The sequence below is a fragment of the Malania oleifera genome, chromosome 5 (assembly GCF_029873635.1).
Source record: "Malania oleifera isolate guangnan ecotype guangnan chromosome 5, ASM2987363v1, whole genome shotgun sequence".
Taxonomy (NCBI): domain Eukaryota; kingdom Viridiplantae; phylum Streptophyta; class Magnoliopsida; order Santalales; family Ximeniaceae; genus Malania; species Malania oleifera.
Window position 1 is genome coordinate 29,554,521 of NC_080421.1, and position 24,428 is coordinate 29,578,948.

At 37.8% G+C, this 24,428-nt stretch overlaps 1 protein-coding gene across 1 annotated transcript in view; it reads left to right on the forward strand.

Moving 5' to 3' along the window:
• The window catches only part of LOC131155741 (formin-like protein 14), an 86,097-nt gene that overhangs the window by 15,289 nt on the left and 46,380 nt on the right, over window positions 1–24,428 (forward strand). The window contains exons 9-13 of the mRNA XM_058109115.1: window positions 1,584–1,625; window positions 1,719–1,799; window positions 1,897–1,947; window positions 2,031–2,112; window positions 2,208–2,302. Coding sequence (XP_057965098.1) covers window positions 1,584–1,625; window positions 1,719–1,799; window positions 1,897–1,947; window positions 2,031–2,112; window positions 2,208–2,302 — 351 coding nt within the window. The remainder of the gene's footprint in view (window positions 1–1,583; window positions 1,626–1,718; window positions 1,800–1,896; window positions 1,948–2,030; window positions 2,113–2,207; window positions 2,303–24,428) is intronic.

Below are 24,428 nucleotides of genomic sequence, written 5' to 3' on the forward strand. Positions count from 1 at the left end.
ATGAAAACACATCTGATTTGGTAGGTGGGGAATTAGAGGTCTCCTTTCCATTTTTATCCTTGGTAATAAATAAAAATGAAAATAAGACTCACCACCCAAGTGGTTAAAATTAAAATTTTATAATTTTTTATTTTTTTAACAATAAACTACGTTATTTTTGTTTATAATTATTAATTAAAAATATGATAAGAAAAAAATATTTATATTAAATTAAAAGATTTAATTTATGCAATTTCTTGTTGATTTTATCAAATATTTATGGTCCTGAGAGTTGAGAAGGTTAAAATTGAAAAAAAGACTCATATTTAGACATTAGACTTGCAACCCTAATGAGAGGATTCTTTTGGTTTCTACTCTTTGATTTGAAAAGCTGAAGCTTCCTCAAAATAAAAGCTTTTATTTGTACTGCATTACTTGATAGAATTAATCTAATGATGTGCTTCAGAAGAGAAGGCCTAATAAGGCCATACCACCGGATATTTGTGTCCTTTGTTTGAGCAGTGCGGAGACTTGCTCACTTTTGTTTCTTCATTGCCCCTTTACTTTGGGTTTTGTCTGGCATAAATTATTTGGTATATATGGTGAACACTGGATTTGTCCTTCCACTTTGAAGGCTTTTTGCTCTTATCACTTTTAGAGGTTTTGAAAAGGGAAGGATAGGAAAGCCTTGTGGTGAGGCACTATTATGGCTGTTATTTGATACGTCTGATTGGAGAGAAACGCCAGAGTTTTCAAAGGGGTGGCCACAGCTAATAATTTGGTTTGGAGTAGAGTTGTTTATCTTGCGTCTTTATGGGAGTTGGCTGGCTTTTTCCATCATGTTTCTCTGGGAGACCTGCAGTGGGACTGTTTGGCTCTGCTTCATTGACTTGGCTTTCAGAACATGATGATCTCCAGGTGTAATTTTTTGTTTTTGTATTAAAGGGAGGATTTCTCATGCTCCTGTTTTTTCTTTCTTTTCCACTTTTTTATGTTGTTGTACATTCTTATCTCTTCCAATAAATTTCTTTGTTTATCTAAAAAAAATAGATATCAAACACTTAAGATAACTCAGTACTTAGATTTGGTGATGGGTTCAAGTTTAATTTAGAACTGGTTCACAAAATTAGATTTGTATTCTGGTGGTCTGCACTTTACACTCTTCCTTGTTATTGGATATCTTCTTTATGGCTGTAGGTGACTTCCACCCTCCTGATGCCTCTTCATAATTTGGAGCTTGTTTTTATCACTCTCTCTAGGCACAAGTTCACCCCTCCATGTTGACAGCAGCCTCAAACTAACAAATCCTTTTGCAGACCTCAATAACAAGCCCCCTGAATGCTTTAAAAACCCAAGTATTCCTTGCTATCGGATGCCACAAATGAATTGCATCTTCCTGTGAACTCAGAAATTCATACTGAATCATACTCCAACTCTACCCAAATTAAACATCTTTCTTTCTGCTAAAAAGGAATGGTGAAAAGCCATAATGGGTGTTTGTGTTTGATGATTTATATCTAGTGTAATAGGCTTTCATGGCTTTATTTTTTTGCAGTAGTTATATTTCAACTGTTTGTTTCTTACTGGTCTTATTAAACATTCAGAATTATGCTGGGAGCAAGGAAATGCTGGGGAAGTGTGAACAGGTTCTTCCTGCTGCTTCCTGCTGCTTTAATCTGATTGCAAACACATCTTTCCTGTTGATTCCTCATGTATGTTGTGGTTGATAAGCATTTCAGTTTTTCCTCGAGTTGATGAAGGTCCCTCGAGTAGAATCCAAGCTGCGAGTATTTGCATTTAGAATCACCTTTTCCAGTCAGGTATGTTGTCTGGGATTGATTCTGCGAAGCATGTATTTTGTTTTGCATGCTATTACCATCTAAAGTAGTTTGTGCTTATATCCTTAAATATGTTCAGGTGAATGACTTAAGATCTAACCTGAGTACAATTAATGATGCTGCAAGAGAGGTATCTTTAAGGTTTTTGATTTAAACTTTATTAGTGAATATACATTTGGCCATGTATCTCAGGTGTTCTTATACTAATTGCAGGTTAAAGAATCTGCGAAATTGCGTCAAGTAATGCAGACAATCCTCACTTTAGGAAATGCATTGAATCAGGGCACAGCACGAGGTTTCGCTCTAACACAATGTTCTGGACTCCAACAATCTTTTCTTTTGCCTTAAAAAAGGTTTCTTTGCTTATAGTCCCTGTTTCTTATATTGCAGGATCTGCAATAGGATTTAAATTGGATAGTCTCCTAAAATTGTCAGATACTCGCGCAAGAAACAACAAAATGACTTTAATGCACTATTTGTGCAAGGTAAAGATGTCGTAAACTATAGTTAAAATATGCATGTTGTGATTTGACTGCATTTAGTTATTGCTGATTTTTTTTGTTTGACTGCATTTAAGAGTAGATTGGCAAACATTTTTTAGGGACTTTGTTTCTTCCATATTCTCTTCCTCCTCTTCCTCCTAATGAGGGTTATGAACAGTATCTTGAACTTGAAGATCATTGAGCAGTACAAATATGTTCTATTTCTGAGTAATTGTATGCCTGAAATTGCCTGTCATTTACATTTTCAGCCCCTTGTTATACCTTTTGATAATGGATATTTTTAAGAATAACATTGTGTGACCATGCATCAATGTTACTTATTTAGATTGTTGTGAATCTGAGAAATCTGATTCAAGAGTCAGAGAACAGGAGGGCAGCACTAGGGGGAAAACTTGTACAACCGAAATAAGTTTGGGTTCGGTTCCTCAATCTTTGGTTTTGGTTTCAGTTATTCGAAAATAAAAATTTCAGCTTTGGTTTCGGTTTCTAAGCAAAAACAGATCCAACAAACAAAAAACCAAATTAATCAATAAAAATATTAATTTTATACGTAGTACACATGTATATTCATACAATACATATCAATCTACTAGCACCTTTATTTAGTCAATGCATATTCCAGTTTAATTATTAATTTTTAATTTTTTTTAGCCAATATTTCAAAACAAAAGGGACATGGATGGCTGGATGGGGATTTATAGATATGGAGAGGCTTCACTATTCTGCAGTATTTCGATGTGGGAGGACTGAGGAGTGTTGTGCTGCTGTAGTCTGCAGCACACTGCCTCTCCTTGCATTCTTCTTGCTCCACATTACTTGGGCAGGAGAAGGGAACTTCTATTCCTTCCTACCGATACCCTTGCAGTCTTCTTCTTTCATTCCTCCTGGCCATGGATGCTAAGGTTTTGGGCCGAGGGTAAGGCTAATTTTTATGTAGCTGTTCTTCTTGGCCCAAACAAGAAGTTGATTTTTTAGTAAAAATTTTGAAAAACAAAAACTAACTGAGCCTACCCGTTAAACCGACAGTTTGAGATTTTTTAAGCTGATAGTTTCCTGTTCATATTGTTTGTAATTTTTTAGAACTGATAATTTCAGTTCAGTAATCGGTTTGGGTCATAACCAAACCATATAAAATCGAGTACACCCCTACTAGAGGGAGAAGAGTAGGGCTGCAGACGAGTCAAGCCGAGTCAAGCTTCAGCATGTTTGGGCTTGGCTCAATAGAGGAAAAGCTACGCTTGGGCTTGGGATCGGCTTAGGTTGAGCTCAAAGAGTTGGGCTCGAGCTTGGCTCGTAAGTTAAATTATTAGCTCAGGCTCAACTTGATTTTAGGCTAAACCATAAAGGCTAAACTGAAAATCGAATGAAACCAAAACCAAACCGATTTATAATTGCATGTTTTAAATTTAAAACAAAATTTTGTAACTTCACCCAAGCCCATTGTCCGGGCTTAAGACGGAGAACCCTAGTAGGCCCGCAAGCAAGCAGGCCCACAAAGTGTGGCAGGAAGGACATGTACATCCGCCTGGGGCAATGGCTTTGTATTGCATTTTCAATGTGCGACAATTCTTGCGTATCTCCATGATAGAGATGAAAAGCTTCATCTCCTCCAGTTGGGGAGTGGTTTCAGGTGGTGTTGCTGGATGATCTGGGGGTGGCAGTGGATGACGAAGATTTTGGGAAGGCAGATGGGCCTGGCATGCTGTAGAGGTTGAGGAGGGTAGATTGAAGAGATTGAGGGAGGGTTGAGTGGGGATTCTAGGAAGTGGTGATGGATTTGGGTGCGGAAACTAAAATGGCGAAGTTTGTTTGGTTTAGAGAGTGAGAATTTGAGGAAGAAGATTACCTAGAGCCTTATAAAATTAAAAAAAACAAGAAGGGCTTGTTTGGTCACTCTCTCTTTCTCTCTTCCCCAACCCCCTCTCCCACATATATATCAATCTTCCTCCAACCATTTCTTTGTCCATTACAAGAAAAGAACATACCCCAATTGACGCCTCTCCCTTTCCCTCCATAGATTTATTTTTTACTATCCATTTCCTTTTTTCTTCCTCATTCCTTAATTCATCTTCTTCTTAATTACTATTTTTAGATTCCTTGATCACCTCCTCGACAACATCTAGTTTGTCCATACTCTACTGATCCTTCAATAAATAGTTGCTAAGAAGAAGAAGATGATGATGAAGAAGGATAGGTTGACTATTGATTGATTAATTAATTGATTAATAACAATAGAAGGAGGAGGAGGAGAAGAAGAAAAGAAGAAGAAGAATAAGAAATGAGCCCAATAATCAAGTTGTTTAGGAGCTGAAATGATTCGAGCCTGCCTGTGTTTAGGCTTGGCTTGTGTGCTAACCGTGCCTGAAAATTGGACTTTGGAATCCCTCATTTAGATAATAAACAAACCTGAATGAGCTTTTATCGAGCTGAGCTCTCGAGCCGCTTGGTTTGTTTGCAGCCTTAGAGAGAGGGAGGAAAACAGTCATCAAAGGAGAATAGCTCTCTCTGTTATAAGATAGAAGCTTTGATGATCACAAAACATATTTCTATAGATTTTGTCACTAGAATTCCAATCCTCTGACATAGCATACTTTAGCCATATTAACTCACAAGCAAAATGGCCATAGCTATGTATTTTGCTTTGGCACTGGACCTAGAAATTGCAGTTTTTTTCTTGCCATGTCAAGTAAAAAGTTTTACCACTTGTATACATATGGTACATGGTAGATTGGTAGTTGACCACAAAGCTCTTATTCTACCATTAACTGTTTACCGGGAGATATTTTGAGGTACTGAAGGATACAACACTTAGTATTCCACTATGTCTACCTGAGATTCCCCATTACAAGCTATCCCCACAACGAAGGATATGTTAGGTCTAGTGCTAGTCAAATAAATAATTTTCCATTTGACGTCCTATACCGAAGCTTGTCATAAAAATCTAGTCTATCATCCCAGATAACTTCACAGTTGGATCAATGGGAGTGTAAGTTTAGATCCTAACATACAAGACTCATCTATCAAGTTAAGTATATTTCTACCACAAGAAGCTTCATCCTTTGCTACTCTTGACAACTACAATACCAAGGGGATAACGAAGGATGCCCATGTCCTTGATTTGGGATTCCTTTTGAAAATAAAAATTTCATATATGCAATTCCCACTTGTGATGATGATATCTACTTTACTTGGAGAGTTTTGAGGTACCAAAGGGATCCTATAGACAGCATCCCACTGTGTTTGCATGTGATTCTCGTAAAAACTGACTAACCATCCCCAACCAAGGATATGCCAAGTCTAGCGATGGTCTAATAAATAAGATTTCCATCCAACTTCTTGTATGGAAGTAAAGTTGGGTCCATCATCCCCGATAACTTCACATTTAAGTCCATGGAAGTATCAATCAGTTTAGCTCTCAACATACAAGTTTGGTTTTAATAAGTCTAAAATATATTTCCACAATGAGAAGTTTTGTTATTGCTACTTTTGATAGCCTCAATTACCAAGGAAATAGCGAAGGATGACTAGGTCTTTGATTTGGAACTGATTTTGTAGCCAAAAATTCATGTCCATGATTCCTCAAGAGTCACTGTTTTTGATGATTTTCATCAAAATAAACCAGCAAAAGCACATCAGGCACAAAAAATAGCACTACATGAACCAAGAAGAAGAAATTAGCATGTTTCTTTTCAGCCTCTTGATAGGAATTCTTGGAGTGAGAAAGTGCAGAGGGGTTGGGGGAAGGCTTTAGATTTATAAAAAAAAGTCGAAGAGATTGAAAGAGTGGAATAAGGATGTGTTGGAGATATTAGCTTTAGAAAGGCTAGTATTTTGGGCGAGTTGGAAGAGTTATTTCGGAAGAAAGAAGGAATGACCCTATTGAGAGAGGAGGAATTGAAAAGAGCTGCTCCAAAGAATGAGTTGGAAGAGGTGATTTTCAAGGAAATGAGAAGTTGGGGCAGAAGACGAAGTATAAATGGATGAGAGATTGTGATTGTAATTCTAGATTTTTTCATAGGATAGCAAATGGGAAAATGAGGAAGAATTTGATGAGGGAGTTGGACGTAGGTAGGGGAGAGATTATTTCAGACCCTAGGCAGATTGCTTCTAAAATAATTTTTTTTTTTAATTTTAATTTGTTTAATAAGGAGGATATTGATAGATGGTGGAAGGATTTTAGTGGGAACCTTTGTTTGTTGACAATATAGTTTGGTGGTTGGAAAGACCTTTTGAGAAAGCGAAATTGAGGGCTACAACTTATGGGATGGAGAGGGATAAAGCTCTAGGGCTGGATGGGTTAAATTTGGCATTCTTTCATAATCATTGGGTAGTGGTTAAAAAACACTTGTTGAAGGTTTTTAGTGATTTTTATTGGAACATGAGCTTAAGCAAGAGTATTCATTCCACTTTTTAAACTGTGGTATCGAAGAAAAGTAGGTCTATCAAGCTATTCGATTTTAGACCTATTAGTCTAGTGTCTAATGTTTATAAAATTGTCACTAAGGTACTAGCTAATAGGTTGACTGTGGTGCTTGATAAGATTATCACTAAGGCTCAAAGTGCATTTTTTTTTTTTTTGGGGGGGGAGGGGAGCTAGACACGTTGTGGATGCCATTCTGATTAGAAATGAAGTTGTTGAGGACATTTGGAGAAGAAAGAATAAAGGGTACATTTTTATACTAGATTTTGAAAAAGCATATGATAGGGTGAGTTGGAAGTTCTTGGATAAGATTTTTATAAGGATGGGGTTTGGAGAAAAGATGGCGTAAATGGATGAGAGGTTGTATGTCTAATGTGAATTATTTGGTTTTAGTGAATGGTGAGCCTAAATCTTTGTTTAGGGCTATGAGGGTAATTAGACAAGGTGATCCTCTTTCCTTTTTTTTGTTTGTATTAGTGGTTGATGTTTCTGAGTAATGTGGTTGATATGGTACTGGAAAGAGGTTTATTGAAAGGGTTTGGAGTGGGGAGGGAGGAGGTGATGGTTTCGCACTTTCAGTTTTCGAATGATACTATCTTCTTCTTAGAGGATCGTAGGCCTTATTTTTAGAACATTTTTGGTTTTCTCCACATTTTTGAAAAGGTTTGGGGATTAAGATCAACATGGAGAAGAGTGGCATAGTGGGCAATTAATGCACTTATTGAGCATGTTAGGGGTTTGGCTACGGAGGTGGGTTGGGTTGTGTTGGATGGACTGTTGTCCTATTTAGAGGTTCTTTTGGTGGTGGTGGTGGTGGTTGGGGGGGGGGGGGTGGTGGTTAATCCTAGATCTGTTAGTTTTTGGGATCCGGTCATGGAGAGAACGTATAAGTGTTTAGATGGGTGGAAAGGTGCTTTTTTTCTCTAGGAGGTAGAGTTACTCTCATTTAGGCTTGTCTTTCTAGTATTCGGTTCTATTTTCCGTCCATTTTTAAAATTCCTATGGGCAGTTGTTGACAAGATTGAGAGGACTATAAGGGATTTTTTGTGGTCAGGGGTAGGGGGGGCCTTAGGGATCATTTAGTGAGATGGGATGTGGTTTGTAGGTCTAAATAAGAGGGTGGTTTGAGTCTTGGTAAATTGGTGTCTAAGAACATGGCACTCTTGGCCAAATGGCTTTAGCGGTTTGCTTTAGAAATTTCTTCCTTGTGGCATGATGTTGTTAAAAGCAAGTTTTGTCTTGATGAGAATGGGTGGGACACTAATTTGGGATCTTGATGTTCTTTGGAAAATTTGTGGAAAGTCCTCTCTTATACTAATCCTATCTTTGTTATGATCCTAAATTTATGTTAGGGGGTTTAATATTTTTGGAAAGATCCTTGGTTGGACAATGTTATTTTGTCCACTTATCCTAGCTCTTTTGTTCGACCTCAGGGCAGAAATATTTCGTTTCCTCTCTTATTGTTGATCTGGGTGGTCCTTTACCTTGTTGGGATTTTCAGTTTTGGATGTCCTTAAATGATAGGGAGACAGAAGAGTTATCCTCTTTGCTAGGCTTGTTAAGTAATTGCCGGTTCTCTTTAGAAGCAGATAGTCGATCTTGGTCTTTGACTTCCTCGGGGGTTTATTCTTGCATATATTTTTGTTTTTCTTTGATTAATAATGTTTCCTTTTTTCCTCTTTATAAAGCTATTTGGGAGGCCAAAGTCTCCCCTAAAATCAATGCTTTTATCTGGTTGGTTGTGCTTAATCTATTAACAACAATAATTTGTTGCGGATTAGGAAACCTTTGAAGGCTCTCCCCAGATGTTTGTTTTGTGTTTTAACAATTCTGAAACTGCTTCACACCTTTTTATGCATTGTGATTTTGTATGTTGAAGATTTGGAGCAAGCTACAACAGCAACAACAAGCCTTAAGTCCCACTAGGTGGGGTTGGCTACATGAATCCTTTTCCGCCCATTCACCCGATCAAGAGTGCTTTCTTTTATTAAATTAAGGACTAATAAATCCTTCCTCACTACTTCATTCCAAGCCATTTGAGGCCTACCCCTATCCCTTTTCATGCTAGACACAATAACTAATTCACTCCTGCTTACTGGAGCTTTAGTAGGCCTGCATTTCAAATGCCCAAACCATCTAAGCCACCCCTCCCTTATCTTGTTTTCAATTGGTGCTATGCCTAAATTATTACGTATATGTTCATTTCTTACTTTATCTTTTAATGTTAAACCACTCATCCACCTTAACATTTGCATCTCAGCAACTTTTATTTTTTGTACATGTTGTTTCTTAGTTGCTCGACATTCTGAACCTTTTAATTTTAAGGGTATTTTACAATCACACAACTCACTTGACGCACTCCATTTTACCCAGCTTGTTTTAATTCTATATACTATATCTTCTTCAATTTCCCTTTTAGCTTGCTATTTGATTATTTTGAGGAATGCTGGGCTTGTCAGAGACAGTGAAGGATTTTTTAGTAGTTTCTTTCGTCGGTTTTGGTAGGAAAAAGGAAAGAGCAGTGTTATGGAAGTGTGCCTTTTTTTTGCATTTTTTGGAGGTCTCTGGCTGGAACATAGTACATATATTTTCTCTGGGAAGAAAGTGTCATATTTGCTGGTTTGAGAGAAGATTCATTATTTGGCTTCTCTTTGGTGTGTGGGTCAACGGAACATTAAGGTGGTGAGCTTTTCAGATATTTAGCGCGATTGGCTTTTTTTGCTGAATTGTTAGCCTGTCCTGGTTTTCTGAATCGTTTTCGTTGTTTTTTGTCTTTCTTCTTGTTTTTGTTTGGATCATCCTAGATTTTGTCAAGGAGTTGTCTTATACTCGTGTTTATATATTCTTAATCTATCAAAGAATTTTCTTTTGCTATAAAAAAAAAGGGTGTTCCCTTACAAGGAGAATCAATATACTTTGCTAGAAAATATGGTGTTTGAGATAACATCTGCATTGACCTAGTTTCACAAAGACTAAGTCATAGGATTATAACACCTATTGCCTTACTAAGTTTAAGAACATCCAACAAATACAAACTTAATTGCATGGCGAGGCAACTTGTCATTACAATGCTTGAACATGCATGGATGCATATGAGTAAAGCAGGGACCATGCTATCTCAAGTAAATGTCTAATTCATCCTTTTAGCCAGTCCATTCTGTTAGGGAGTATGAACACAGGCAGTCTGGTGAATGAACTTTATCTAAGCTGTTAGAAGAGAATATGTTGTTTCAGAAATATTTTGTGAGTGGGGGTGTTAAAATATCAATCCTGAATATCTTTGTAAATAAAATACAAATTAGGAATGTGGGTAATTATGGGGGATTTGATATTATTCAGTAGGAAATTGTTTCCTTGTTTAGAATAGGTAATCGTATTATATATTGGATTGTACATAAGAACAATACAATGAAGAAAATATTTTTCAGTCGTTTCTTCTTTCATGGTATCAGAGCTAGGGTTTCTCAAACCCAGCTAAACGATGGCTAACAATAGATGCTCTACCTCCTCTGTAAACATCACCGGTGACTTAGAGGTTACGTTCGGTGGGGGTACGAATGGACTGGATAACACAGTCTTTCCACTCTCATTGCAAAAACTAAACGGAAAAAATTTCCGTGAATGGGCTCAGTCCATGAAAGTGGTGATTGAGGGAAAAGGAAAGCTTGGTTATCTTATCGGTGAGCGTAGGAAGCCAGACCTTTCCGACGCTGTAGCCTTGCAAAGATGGAGGTCCGAAAACTCCATGGTCACGGCTTGGCTCGTCAACTCGATGCAACCATCAATCGGAAAAATTTACTTGTTCTTGCCGACGGCGAAGGAAGTTTGGGAAGCCGTACGTGAGACGTACTCCGATGTCGAAAGCTACTCACAAATCTTCGACATCAAGACCTGATTGTGGCAGATGAGGCAAGGTGAGAGAGGTCTCACCGAGTATTTCATGGAGATGACTCATCTCTGACAGGAGCTCGATTTGAGGATCGACGAGGAGTGGGAGTGCTCCGGCGACAGCACGCGATACCGAAGGAGGCTCGAAAACGAGAGGGTCTTCGAGTTTCTTGCTGGCCTGAATCGAGAGCTCGACGACGTGAGGGGACGGACCCTTGGCCGGCGACCTCTCCCTTCAACCCGAGAAGTCTTTGCAGAGGTCAGGAGGGAAGAGAACAGGAGGTGGGTGATGCTGCGGCCTCAAAATGAAACCGCTGGGTTGGACCCTCCTTTACCTGTATCCGCCCAAAAATTAGATGGGCTACACGCTAGGCGGGATACCTCAGCTCTTGTATTAAAAGGCCCAAGGGGACCAAGTCAACGACCGCAAAGAGGAAAAATATGGTGCGATCATTGCCGAAAAACAGGTCATTCAAAAAACACCTGCTGGGAGATTCATGGAAAACCGGCAGATTGGAAACCGAGACAATACCAAAAAAATCGTGGGTTGTAAATGGGTCTTCACAGTGAAATGTAAATCTGATGGAACAGTTGAAAGATATAAAGCCAGACTTGTTGCAAAAGGCTTTACACAGACCTACGACATTGACTATACACATTTGCACCATTGGAAAACTTAAATACAGTTTGGGTTCTCTTGTCTCTAGCAACCAATTTAGATTGGCCACTACAACAACTTGATATTAAAAATGCTTTCTTAAATGGAGAATTAGAAGAGGAAGTTTACATGACTATACCACCAGGATTCAATAGAATAGGTGAAGAAACAGAGTGTGTAAACTAAAGAAATCGTTATATGGCCTCAAACAATCTCCTAGAGCGTGATTCGATAGATTTGCAAAGGTACTAAAGAATCAAGGGTATCGACAAGGGCAATCAGACCATACACTATACTTCCAACGGTCTGAAGGAGGTAAGAGAACAATTCTAATAGTGTATGTTGATGATATAATCCTTACTGGTGATTATACTGTAGAAATGGAGAGATTGAAGAAGGTTCTGGCTACTGAATTTGAAGTTAAAGACTTGGGACAGATGCGGTATTTTTTGGGCATGGAAGTGGCAAGAACGAAAAAGGGAATTAGTGTGTCTTAGCGAAAGTATGTTACCGACCTCCTAGTTGAAACTGGCATGCTAGGGTGCAAACCTAGCGAAACCCCGATAGAAATAGTAAAGAGGGTTGAAGATTGTGAAAAACCAGTAGAAAAGGAGAGGTATTAGAGATTGGTTGGCAAGCTGATCTACTTATCCCATACTAGACCAGATACTGCATTTGCAGTCAGTGTAGTAAGTCAACACATGCATTCACCAAAGGAAGTTCACTTAGATGCTGTATACAAGATCCTTAGATATCTCAAGGATCCACGGGAAGAGGACTCTTCTTTAAGAAATGTGAAAGCAAGGAAGTAGAGATCTTTACAGATGTAGATTGGGCAGGATCAGTGGACAATAGAAGGTCCACCACAGGATATTGTACATTCATCTGGGGAAATCTCGTAACTTGGAGGAGCAGAAAACAGAATGTGGTGGCTCGTAGTAGTGTTGATGCTAAATTCAGGGCAATCGCTCAAAGGATTTGTGAAGGATTGTGGTTACGAAAACTATTGGAGGAATTACGGGTACCGGTGAACCTTCCTATCAAACTCTACAGTGACAATAAGCCAGCTATTAGCATCTCTCTTAATCCAGTTCAACATGACAGAACTAAACATGTGGAGGTAGACAGACACTTCATCAAAGAAAAAATTGAAGAAGGAATTATATGTATGACTTATGTGCCAACCAAGGAACAAACTGCAGATATCCTCACTAAAGGGTTGGGACGACAGAGCTTTGGTGATCTTATTAGCAAGTTGGAGATGATTAATATTTATGATCCAACTTGAGGGGGAGTGTTAAAATATCAATCCCGAATATCTTTGTAAATAAAATACAAATTAGGAAAGTGGATAATTATGGGGGATTTGATATTATTCAGTAGGAAATTGTTTCCTTGTTTAGAATAGGCAATCGTATTATATATTGGATTGTACATAAGAACAATACAATGAAGAAAATATTTTTCAATCGTTTCTTATTTCAGGGGGCATTTTTGTCCTTGAAGACATTATTATTATTATTAATATATAAGAAGGCAGACCTGGAGTAGTACCTAAAGCTCCAGGAAAACTGCTTCCTCTTCTTCTTTTGTTTTCTTCTTCTTTTCTTCTCTTCTCCCCTTCTCCCCTTCTCTACTATATTTCTAGCTTTTTAACTTCGTATCAGGGCATTAGTCTATTCTAAATCTGATTTATCAGAGCTGCTTCTTTGGACACTGTTTTTCGTTTTTTTCCCCTTGTCTTACACTAATTAGTTCTTTAAATCTGATTTTCTGGTTGGTTTGGGAGTCATTGAGGGACTCTTTCTCATCACGGTTTGGCTGTACAGCTTCCTTGGTAGGATGCTGTGTGTTTTTGTGGTGGTTTGCTGATGTGAAGCAGTTATGATCTGTTTTGGGTATACTGCTAGTGCTGTTCTGGCTAGTGTTGGCATGATCAAGGTCTAAATTTCGATTTTGACTAAAATTTTAGAGAACCAAAAGCACCGAAATTTCGAATAGAAATTTTGTTTTCGATTTTTGAGAAAATGATGGAAATTAGTAGTAAAGCATGGAATTCTTTCATAAAACATTAGAAATGGTTAATAGACATCATAATGTAAGTTTTAGGACTAATACATAGCAAATTAAATACATCTATGTTGTGTGTGAGGTACAATAATTGTAATATAATTGTGTATTAAACATATTTATAAGATAATATGTATTAAACCTATTCTATTAATATAAATGAAATTCATAAATCAATTAAATATTATTTATTATACAAATAAAATAATTTAGACATGAATGGTTAAATAAAAATTGTTGTAACTTTTAATTTTTCAGATAATTATAAAAGCCCTTGTAATAATATGTTGTTTCAAATTTCAATAAAAAAATAAGATAAATTAAGGGAGAATTTTGACTTCGCTTCTAAATCATTCATTTGAATTCCAAGGAAATTTTATTCTATAGTTGAAATTTCCAAGTTTCACTAAAATTTTGAGATTTCAATAATTTATGTATGATTTGTTGAAATTTCAACAGAAATTTTATAAGACGGGAATCAACTGCCATTTCAATTTCGAGGGTGATGGAAAGCGGAAATTTCAACGGAAATCTCGACAATTTTTTGTGGAAATTTAAGAACATGGGCATGATGAATCTGTTTTAATTCTGCTGTTCGTGATTGCTTACTTGCTTCCAATTTTGTATCAGCTGCCAGTGGTCTTGATTGGTGTTCAAATTTCAATGACTCTGCACTTGTTTCTGGTTGCTGTCAGCAATAATTCCTGCAGCTGCTGTGCTGCCATGTTCTGTTCTGCAATAATTCGTGCAGTATCATGCTTTTTGTAATCTGCCTACTACTTTGTAGTCAAGTAATCCTTGTAGGCTTGTAACTTCAGTTTTGTGGTGAGAGCTACCTCATGAAGTTCTGAAGTGCTGGTTTGTTCTTGGGTGTGCTGCTTGATTCTCCATAGTTGCTATGTTATTCATTTTGATATTAGTGTACGGCTGTGCACTGATTTTAGTGCATAGGGGTTGTGGTTTTGATGGCCCCTGTACAGAGAGAGCTTTGGATGATACTGTTAACATAGATATGACGTCCATCAAATTGGTGGGACCCTCCAATTACCTGTCATAGTCTCAGGCAGTGCGTATGTATATTAAGACCAAGTATTTGTTGCATTCTTATCCATCTCCAGACTCTAGGGATTATAAAGATTGGATGAAAGAGAACAACATGTTGCTCGAGTGGTTGTGGAATAGCATGGAGCCACAAATTGCTACAAATGTGATGTTCCATGGAACAACCAAGGCCGTATGGGGATGATCTTCGTGAAAGATTCTAAAAATAAAAAAAAAATGGGCAGAATTTTTGGCTGCCATGTTTCTGTCTGGGTTGAGTTCTGAGTTTCAACCCATTTGTGATCAGATTTTTGCCAGTAAGTCCATACTATACATGATGAGGCATATGCTGGAATCCAATGGATCACCAAAGATGGCTCTCAATCTTCTCCTCAAGCTTCTTCCTGTGATAGTTCAGCCATGTTTAGTACCACCTCTAGCTGTGAAAGCATGTTTCTCATTCAGCCATGTTTTCCCTATGTTCAAGCCTGTTTCATTTTGAGTGTATTGGTGTCTATTGAGAAAGCATATTAGGACATCTTTTCCATCTAGAATTGTGGTCTAGTGGTCAATCATTGCATAGTTGTTAGCATCTTACGATTCATGATTTGATTCATGTGATTCATATCAATTCCGCAACAAATAGATTCAAATCTTACTAGTGAATCTAAAATCAACTGAATCATTGCTGAATCTATTGATTCATATTGTGAATTTTTTGAATCAATTTAAATCTATCAGTTCGCACGATTCTTGAACTATCATAACTTGACAACCCCAACTAGTTTGAAATCCCCAAAGCAACAATTATTTTCATCACTTTTATTTTTACATGATTACCTTCTTTTCCTTGTTTAGGTTAGTCTTGTGCTTAAAAGGAGGAGAAAATAGAACTTTGGGTTTGTTATGCTGCCTTCATAAACCCATTCTTCGCTTTAGGAGTATAGTGCTCAAGCATTGAGAAGAAGGGGCGGGAACACTCACTGGCTAAGATGTACTCATGTTTCGTTGTGTTGTTAAGATTCAAAAGTTAGTTCTTTTAGTAGTTTGTTCAAATATTATCATTTATTTAGGTTAATTATTCTTTTTATTTTTAATTTGATAAAGAATATGTATGAAATATTATTTTTTTAGTTGTTGAGAAACACCAAAAGTTCAATTTTTTAATATTTTTTCTTGATTCTTTCCCATAAACAGCACAGCTCTTTACGTTATTAGTATTTCCTAACTCATTCTCTTACTTTTCATTTGTTTAGGGACAGCATACACATGAAATATGATTTTTTTTAATTATCAAAATTTAATGTATTTTATATTTTGCTGCTGGTTTTTATATTGATATATGAATGTCATTTAGAATTGATTTTGGAAAATTTACCAAATCTTACAATACAATTCTATTCTTGACTCTCAATTCCAAAATTCAATTCACAATTCAAATCTTGATTTGATAACTATGAGTCATTGTTTCCTCTTATTCATTTAGATATTAGAGGTCCATGTAGAGTCAATAATTTGACTGATCATCAATATTTTATGTCCTTTGTGGATATTTTTTTGTGCGTGACTTGTATTTTTTTGTTAAAAGATAGGTTTGAATTTCTGAATGTATTTAGTCAATTCCACTATGAAATAAAATCTTAGCTTGGAATTGGTAGTCAAAATTTTCAACCTGATAATGCACTTGAATTTGTTTCAAAATGAGCTTCAATCTTTTTGCTTGGCCAAAGGGATTTTTCATCAAACATCATGCATACATACCCCTCATTAGAATGGAGTAGCTGAAAGAAAAAATAGGCATTTACTTACATAGCATCTCTTTCTTCATATGCATGTTCCTAAAACCTTTTGGACTAATGCTTTTCTTACGTCATGTTTTCTGCTCAACAGGATGCCCTCCAACATTTTAGGGGACAAATTCCCTTCTGCACTGTGTATCCAGAAACATCCCTGTCTTCTGTTGTGCCTTGTGTCTTTGGTTGCACATGTTTTGTCCATGTTACATACAGAACAGGACAAATTCTCTCCTTCAGCTATTAAATGTGACTTTGTTGGGTACTCAAGAACTCAAAGAGGTTGTAGATGTTATGATCCCCACACTTGTAGGAAATATGCTAGTGCAGACGTCACCTTTAGGGGGAACACTTTATTTCTCTAGTGTAGGGTCCTCCCTAGATGAATCTATTTAGAGTCCATCAACAATTTTTGATTCCCCCTCATGTGTTGATCCTCCCGTTCCTTCCTTCATCCTTCTTCCAAAATCTTATGCTCCTCTTCCAAATTTATTAGATCTAGCTTGATTTCCCCCAGTGTGTTTAAAATTAAAATTAGATGCATCCTTTTTAAGAACAGCTGGCAATCTCCTTTCTTTCCTCATGTATCGTGAAACACTTGGCATCGTTCCCTGCTAAATCCTGAATAGGTTGCTACAGTTATCGAGTCTAGCTGCATTGGAGAGTGTTGTATCCTTCTCTGGAGAGTGACAAAGAATATTGGCGTATGACTTTGATGAAACAACCTTAACCATGCAGGCTCTACCTACAATTGATCCTTTGAATGTTTTTTGAACCACAGTCCCTGCAACTCAGTACCAATCCTTCCCTCTGCAGGCTCTCATCCCTGAGACTAGAAATCTCCTTCAAGATCCGCCCAAGCTTACCAGTCTCTGCATCTTTTGGGGAACGAATATATGGGATCCGTCCGTTATATTTATATCTTTCCAGACACAAAAAATATCCCCTTATGTGCATGAAGCCTCCTACCTCCCTCAAAAGTTGACACCTGTACCCCTTTTCCAGTCCACTAAGTCTGGAACAAAACAAAATCATTATCGTCAGTACCCACTGAATTTCTTCAACGTTCATTACCAGAAAAAGACATGCATTTCCCAGAAAATTCAGAAATTCTGACAGCCCCATTTTCCAAACTATCAAAGTTGAACACTTTCTGTCAGCCCGATAAGAATGGTGAAAGTCAAGTCATATACTGGGGAAGACGTATGAACATTGGCTGCTGGTCAAAGACTAAAATTTTGGTTTACGAATCAAATGACATGGTTTTCTTTAGTGATTGTGGCTGATTGCTGTTTTACTGTTCCGAAAATCCGTTCCGTGGTCTCAGAATACTACGGTCTGTTTGAAATGAACTTAACCCCGAAGGACTTAGTAAACAAATTAGTCAATCGATATTCAGACTTCACATGGATAGTTGTAGTGAACTTTTTCACAAGCTTTTCTTGAGTAAAATGATTGTCAACTTCAATGGTTTTCATCCTCTCATGAGAAAAAGGATTGAAGCAATATGAAAGCCCGCTTGATTGTCAATTTGTCAGACATCAACTCCATAGGCTGTGAATCAAGCTCGTTCAGCATATTTTTGAACCATTTTTTCTATACTGTTAGTATGAGACATTTTTTTTTCTATACTCAAGACTGCACTTGACCTAGCAAACAATGTTTGCATTTTACTTTTCCAAGACACCAAGTTGCCACTAACAAACATACAGTATCCACTGGTGGAGTGGTGGGGTCTTCTGTTCAAGGATGATCTGGCCAAATTTGCATTCCTGCCTCACTGAAAATGTGTGTGACACTGATCTTAATAAAAGAGACCTCTTTGAGCTACAAATAACAGAATCCCAATGAATTGCTTTGAGGAGAGTTAGGGAATGAATTACAACTCTAATTGCGAAGGAGATGTTGCTGAATGACTGCATGATAAATAAATTTTCCTACAAGTCTCTTGGGTGTTGTGCTTGATTAGTTAACAATTCACCACCATCTGGCATTAGTTTGTTGTTAGGGTCCATGTATATATCAAAAGGTTTGAATCCCAACAGCCCTGTTGCATTCAATAGATCAGTGATATATATAATTTTTGTAAAAGGGCAATCCCTAGATTATCTAGATACCTCAATTCCCACTAATTACTGTGGGAAAACTGTGTATAATTAGTTAGCTATTTTAGGATATTCTTTTAATTACATATTTTATCCTTAGAATTAGGCCTATACAGCTAAGCTTCCTATTCTGTTAGGGTGTCCCATAAATCATGGGATTTGATTTATTAATTTACTTTTTAGGAATGCTAGGATTGTTGTATATATTCACATGTAATGTTCAGATCTATACATAACTCTTTTCAATTTTCGACATGTTATCAGAGCCAAATTAGTCTCCTTAGGGTTTCAATTTTTTTCCAGCCTTCATCGCTGATATTTCCAGCCTTCATTGCTGGTTTCTTCCCGTCTTTGCATACCTCTGTTCTACTCTATTTTTTGAGCTCGGGCACCTCTGTTTCTGCCAAACAGAGCTTGTTTCGTCAAAGCCTTAACAACTTCTGTTTGCCTTCATTGCCAATTTTTCTCTTCTGTGGGTTTCACTTTTGCCCAAGTCGTCATCATCATTTCTGCTTCTGGCTGACATCATCATTGATTAGCTGATTGTTCAAGTCTTCAAGATGTCAGAAATCGTGGAGACTAGTACTACAGCCCAATCAGAAGAGGTAATCTGATCCCAACAAGCAGGAGAATTGCAGAATATTCATGCCTCCTACAGGTTAGATGGAAAGAACTACCTTAAGTGGTCTCAACTCATTCGCACAATGTTGAAAGGCAATGGAAAGAATAGCCATCTCACGGGTACAGGTCCTAAACCAGGGGATCCTAAGTTGAAGTATGTGATGAAGAAGACTCTTTGATCATGGCGTGGTTGTGGAATTCCATGATTCCAGAAATAAGTGATGCATGCATATTTTTGGCTACTGCAAAGGACATCTAGGATGCGATTCAGCAAACCTATTCCAAAGCTAATGATGCGGCACAAGTGTACGAGGTCAAGGTGAAAACTATGGCTGTAAAACAAGGGAATAAAACAGTCACTGAATATGCAAATCAACTGAAATCTTTGTGGCAAGAATTGGATCACTACCGGGTGATAAAAACAAAATGCTCTGATGATGCAGCGGTTCTAAAGGTCTTTATTGAACAAGATAGGGTGTATGATTTTCTGGTTGGAGTTAATCCCAAATTTGATCAAGTAAGGATACAGATTCTTGGGAAGCTAGAGGTTCCAAGCTTTAACGAAGTAGTGGCCCTAATCCGCAGTGAAGAAAGTAGAAGAGGGTTGATGCTTGAACCACAAATCACTGACGGCTATGGTGGCTAGTGGTAACAATAAATCAGCCGCAAACATGGAGAGAGGAGCAACACTTGAAGGAGAAAAAGGTGGCCAACCGAAAACCCAAAATCGTGACGGATTATGGTGCACTTGCTGCAAGAAGTCTCGTCACACCCGTGAAAATGCTGGAAACTTCATGGAAAGCCTCCAAGCTGAGAATGGGGCCAAAAAGGAGGACAAACACGGAACAATGGACAAAGTCCACATTGCTGCAGGACCACAAGGTGAATCGACATCGCAGGAGCTGAGTAGTTTCAACCAAGAAGAGATTGAGAGGCTGAGATCACTTATCAACAGTCTTGGAAAACCTAAAGGATCTCCAGGTACTTGTTCTTTGGCATATTCAGGTGAGCTTCCATCTTCTATTGGATAAAATGTCTCAGATAAAACCTTTACCAACTCCTGGTTCATGGACTCATGAGCAACCGATCATATGACCCACTTATCCAATATTTTTTCAACCTATACTCCATGCCCAAGCAGTAGGAAAATAGCCACTGAAGATGGATCCTTGACCACTGTTGCTGGTTTTGGGGATGTGAAAATAAGACCATCAGTAACATGTTCCTAAATTGTCCACAAATCTGGTCTCTATACATAAACTCACTCAAGATTTATGTTGTAATGTGATTTTTGACAGTAGTAATTGTATATTTCAGGACAAGGATTCGGGGAAGATGATTGGACGTGCTAGGGAAAGGAATAGCCTCTACTATCTTGAAACACCAAGTCAGTTGCACATGACCAAGGACAAATTATCTTCTTCCTTTATGTTAGAGTTTGTCTGATCCAATAAAGAAAAATTTTACTTCATCATTGCCGACTTGGACATCCATCGTTTAGGGTTATTAAATGTTTCCTTCCTTGTTTAAGGTTTTAGATGTTGAAAACTTTCAGTGTGAGGTATGTGAACTTGCTAAACACAAGCGTGTACCTTTTCCAATTAGTTACAAAAGAAGCTCAATTCCTTTCTATCTTATTCACAGTGATATTTGGGGTCCATCTACTGTTTCTAATGTTTTTGGGGCAAGATGGTTTGTTTCTTTCATTGATGATTGCACTCGTGTTACCTGGATTTTCCTGCTTAAACGTAAGTCTGATGTTAGTATTGTGTTCCCAATTTTCTATTCCATGATCAGAAACCTGTTTGGGGTCAATATCAAAATGTTTAGGTCAGATAATGCCAGGGACTATTTCAATCAAATTCTTACCCCATATTTTCAGACAGAAGGAATAGTACATGAGACATCTTGTGTCAATACCCCACAGCAAAACAGGGTAGTAGAGAGGAAAAATGGCCATCACCTTGAAAAAACTAAAGCTTTGTTGTTTCAAAAAAATGTGTCTAAGGTTTTTTGGGGGGAAGCAGTTCTGACAGCCACTCATCTGATAAATCGTTTGCCTTCAAGAGTCTTGGGTTTCAAGAGTCCTATGGACATACTTTCCACATTCTACGCAGACCTAACGCCTACAAACAACCTTGTTCCTAGGATTTTTGGGTGTGTGTCATTTGTCCATGTTCATAGTCACAACAGGGGGAATTTAAATCCGAGGGCTCTAAAATGTGCCTTTGTGGGCTATTCTTCGACTCAAAAAGGATATAAGTGTTACCACCTTCTATCAAAGAAATTCTATGTCTTGGTGGATGTTACGTTCAATGAACAAGAGTCTTATTTCACTAATCCTTATTTTCAGGGGGAGAATTCAACTAGGGAAGATAAGGAAGATTTTTTGCTTGATTTGCCATCAATTCCTATGTCTAAAACTTCGAACCCTACACCTGTACCTTGTTCCATCCATGTACCTGAGAGTTCTTCTGAACCTCTGCCTGAAACATCAAATGAACCCAAAGAAAAGACCGATTCTGCTCCTAGAAATACCATATTTGGCAAGGTGTTCACAAGAAGGAAGATGGCTGTTCCTGAACCAATGCAGGTCCAAGAGTCCAACTCAGATTGTTTGAATGAGGTAACAATTGTTAACCATCCATTGTAAGATGAAACTAAATCTCATGTTGATAATGATGACTAGGACCTTCCAATTGCCATTAGGAAAGGAACTCGAAAATGCACAAAATAACCATTGTACCCTCTTGCACATTTTTTGTCGTTTAAGAATTTTTCACCATTCCATAAAGCCTTTCTTGTAAGCCTAAATACCATCACCATTCCTACCACATTATCTGAGGCTTTGTCCAACGGAAAATGGAGACAAGCTATGAATATGGAGATGGAGGCATTGGAAAAGAACAAGACTTGGGAGTTGGTGAAGTTACCGGTAGGCAAGAAACCGGTGGGCTGTAAGTGGGTATATATGGTGAAGTGTAGGGTAGTTGGATCGATTGAGAGATACAAGGCGCGGTTGGTAGCCAAGGGGTATACTCAAACCTATGGGATTGATTATTTAGAGACCTTTGCTCCAGTTGCAAAGATGAACACGGTTAGAGTATTATTATCACTAGCAGCTAATTATGGTTGGGAGTTGCAACAATTTGATGTCAAGAATGCTTTCTTACGTGGGGAACTAGAGGAAGAGATTTATATGCAGGTGCCACCGGGATATGGGAAGAATTTGGCTGCTCACATTGTGTGTAAATTGAAAAAGGCACTGTATGGCCTTAAGCAATCTCCACGAGCATGGTTTGGGAGATTTGAAAGAGTTATGTTGGCTATGGGATACAAACAAAGTCAAGGGGATCACACATTGTTCATTAAACACTCTCCTTCTGGGGGAGTTACACTCCTTCTAGCGTATGTTGATGACATAATAGTGATAGGAGTTGATGCTAAGGAGAAACAGGTCTTGAGTTACTATTTGGCTAAAGAGTTTGAGATTAAAGCATTAAGGAGACTGAAGTATTTTCTCGGGATTGAGGTTGCTCACTCTAGGCAGGGAATTTTTATCTCACAACAGAAGTATGTCACAGATCTTCTCAAGGAAACTGGCAAGACAGCATGCAAACCAGCAAGTACTCCCATGGATTCTAATCTTAAACTTGGAAAAGCTGAGGAGGATGTTGCAGTAGACAGAGAAATGTATCAACGCCTGGTAGAAAGACTCATTTATTTGTCTCACACACGACCAGATATAGCATATGCAGCGAGTGTGATTAGTCAGTTTATGCATAGCCCGAAGGAAGTTCATTTACAAGCAGCCCATAGAGTACTATAGTATCTCAAGGGAACACCAAGGAAAGGTATCATGTTCAGAAGAAATGGAGGATTGGTACTTGAGGCATACACTGATGCTGATTATGCTGGATCAGTTGTTGATAGAAAATCAACCTCAGGATATTGCACCTTTCTTGGTGGGAATCTTGTGACATGGAGAAGTAAAAAACAAAGTGTGGTAGCTCGGTCGAGTGCAGAGGCTGAATTCCGGGCAATGGCTCAAGGTGTGTGTGAACTACTTTGGCTGAAGATTTGAAGATTAAGTGGGATGGCTGTATGAGACTTTATTGTGACAACAAATCTGCAATCAGCATAGCTCATAACCCAGTACAACATGACTGCATGAAGCACATTGAAGTTGATAGACACTTTATCAAAGAAAAGTTCGAGAGTGGATTGATTTGTACACCTTACGTGTCTACACATGGTCAACTTGCTGATGTCCTTACCAAAGGGTTGAGTAGCTCTGTTTTCCAAACTATTGTTTCCAAGCTGGGAATGGAGAATACCTATTCACCTGCTTGAGGGGGAGTGTGGGAAAACCGTGTATAATTAGTTAGCTATTTTAGGATATTCTTTTAATAACAGATTGTATCCTTAGAATTAGGCCTATACAACTAAGTTTCCTATTCTTTTTGGGTGTCCCATAAATCATGGGATTTCCTATTTTGTTAGGGTGTCCCATAAATCATGGGATTTGATTTATTAATTTACTTTTTAGGAATGCTAGGATTGTTGTATATATTCACATGTAATGTTCAGATCAATACATAACTCTTTTCAATTTTCGACAACAATTAACATAACCATCATTCCAAAGAATCTCCCTGGTGTTGTCATCACAAGCTTTTCAAGTAGCACACCTCTTTCAACATGGCTCCTAAACATTCTAATCAGGTGCCAATTTCCAACTAGGCTAGGTTCTGCATAAAATTGGAATATTCTGTCGAGGTTTACGGCCTTTCACTAAAGAGAGCCACAATCCCTCCTACTTGCTTGAACTCCACATAATTTCATAGCATAACCAGCAGCGCATGTGGTCGCTGAACATCTTCCATATTTTCAGAATTTTTACATGACCACTGATCAATATTTACAAGCAGGGCAAGTCTTGGTTTGGTAAAACAAGTCTAACTAGGTTTCCAAGAATGTAAGGGCCTGTTTGGTTAAGCTTTCAGATATAGTTTTCTGTATCCAGAAACACAGGGTACAAGAGTACAATAAACTCACATTTGGTTAAGTGTTTCAGAAAACTGTATTTGGAAATGTCTTCGAAAGCAACCCTAAAAAATACTGGTTTTCAGGAAATGATTTTTAGGTGTTTGTTGTGTTTTCTGATGCAGTTTTCTGGATGCAATGAAGACATGGGTATGGGGTATAATATTTTTTTATTTTATTTTTTAAAAAATAATAATATAGTAATAATGATAATAATAATACTAATAATGATAACTATTTTTTTTCACTTAGGGTAAGAACCATATATTAGCACAGGGAACCAAGGGACAAACAATTTCAGACAGTGCACAGGCACAAGGACGCAGATCAACAAGACAACAAAGCCACAACAGCAAGCTCAAAACTTCCTAAAGAATGGAAATTTAGTAGGCAGCCAAATTACAATGCAATCTTCTGAGCTTTAGCTCTTGTGAAAATTTCCAACCAATAGCTTCAGTTTTGAAAG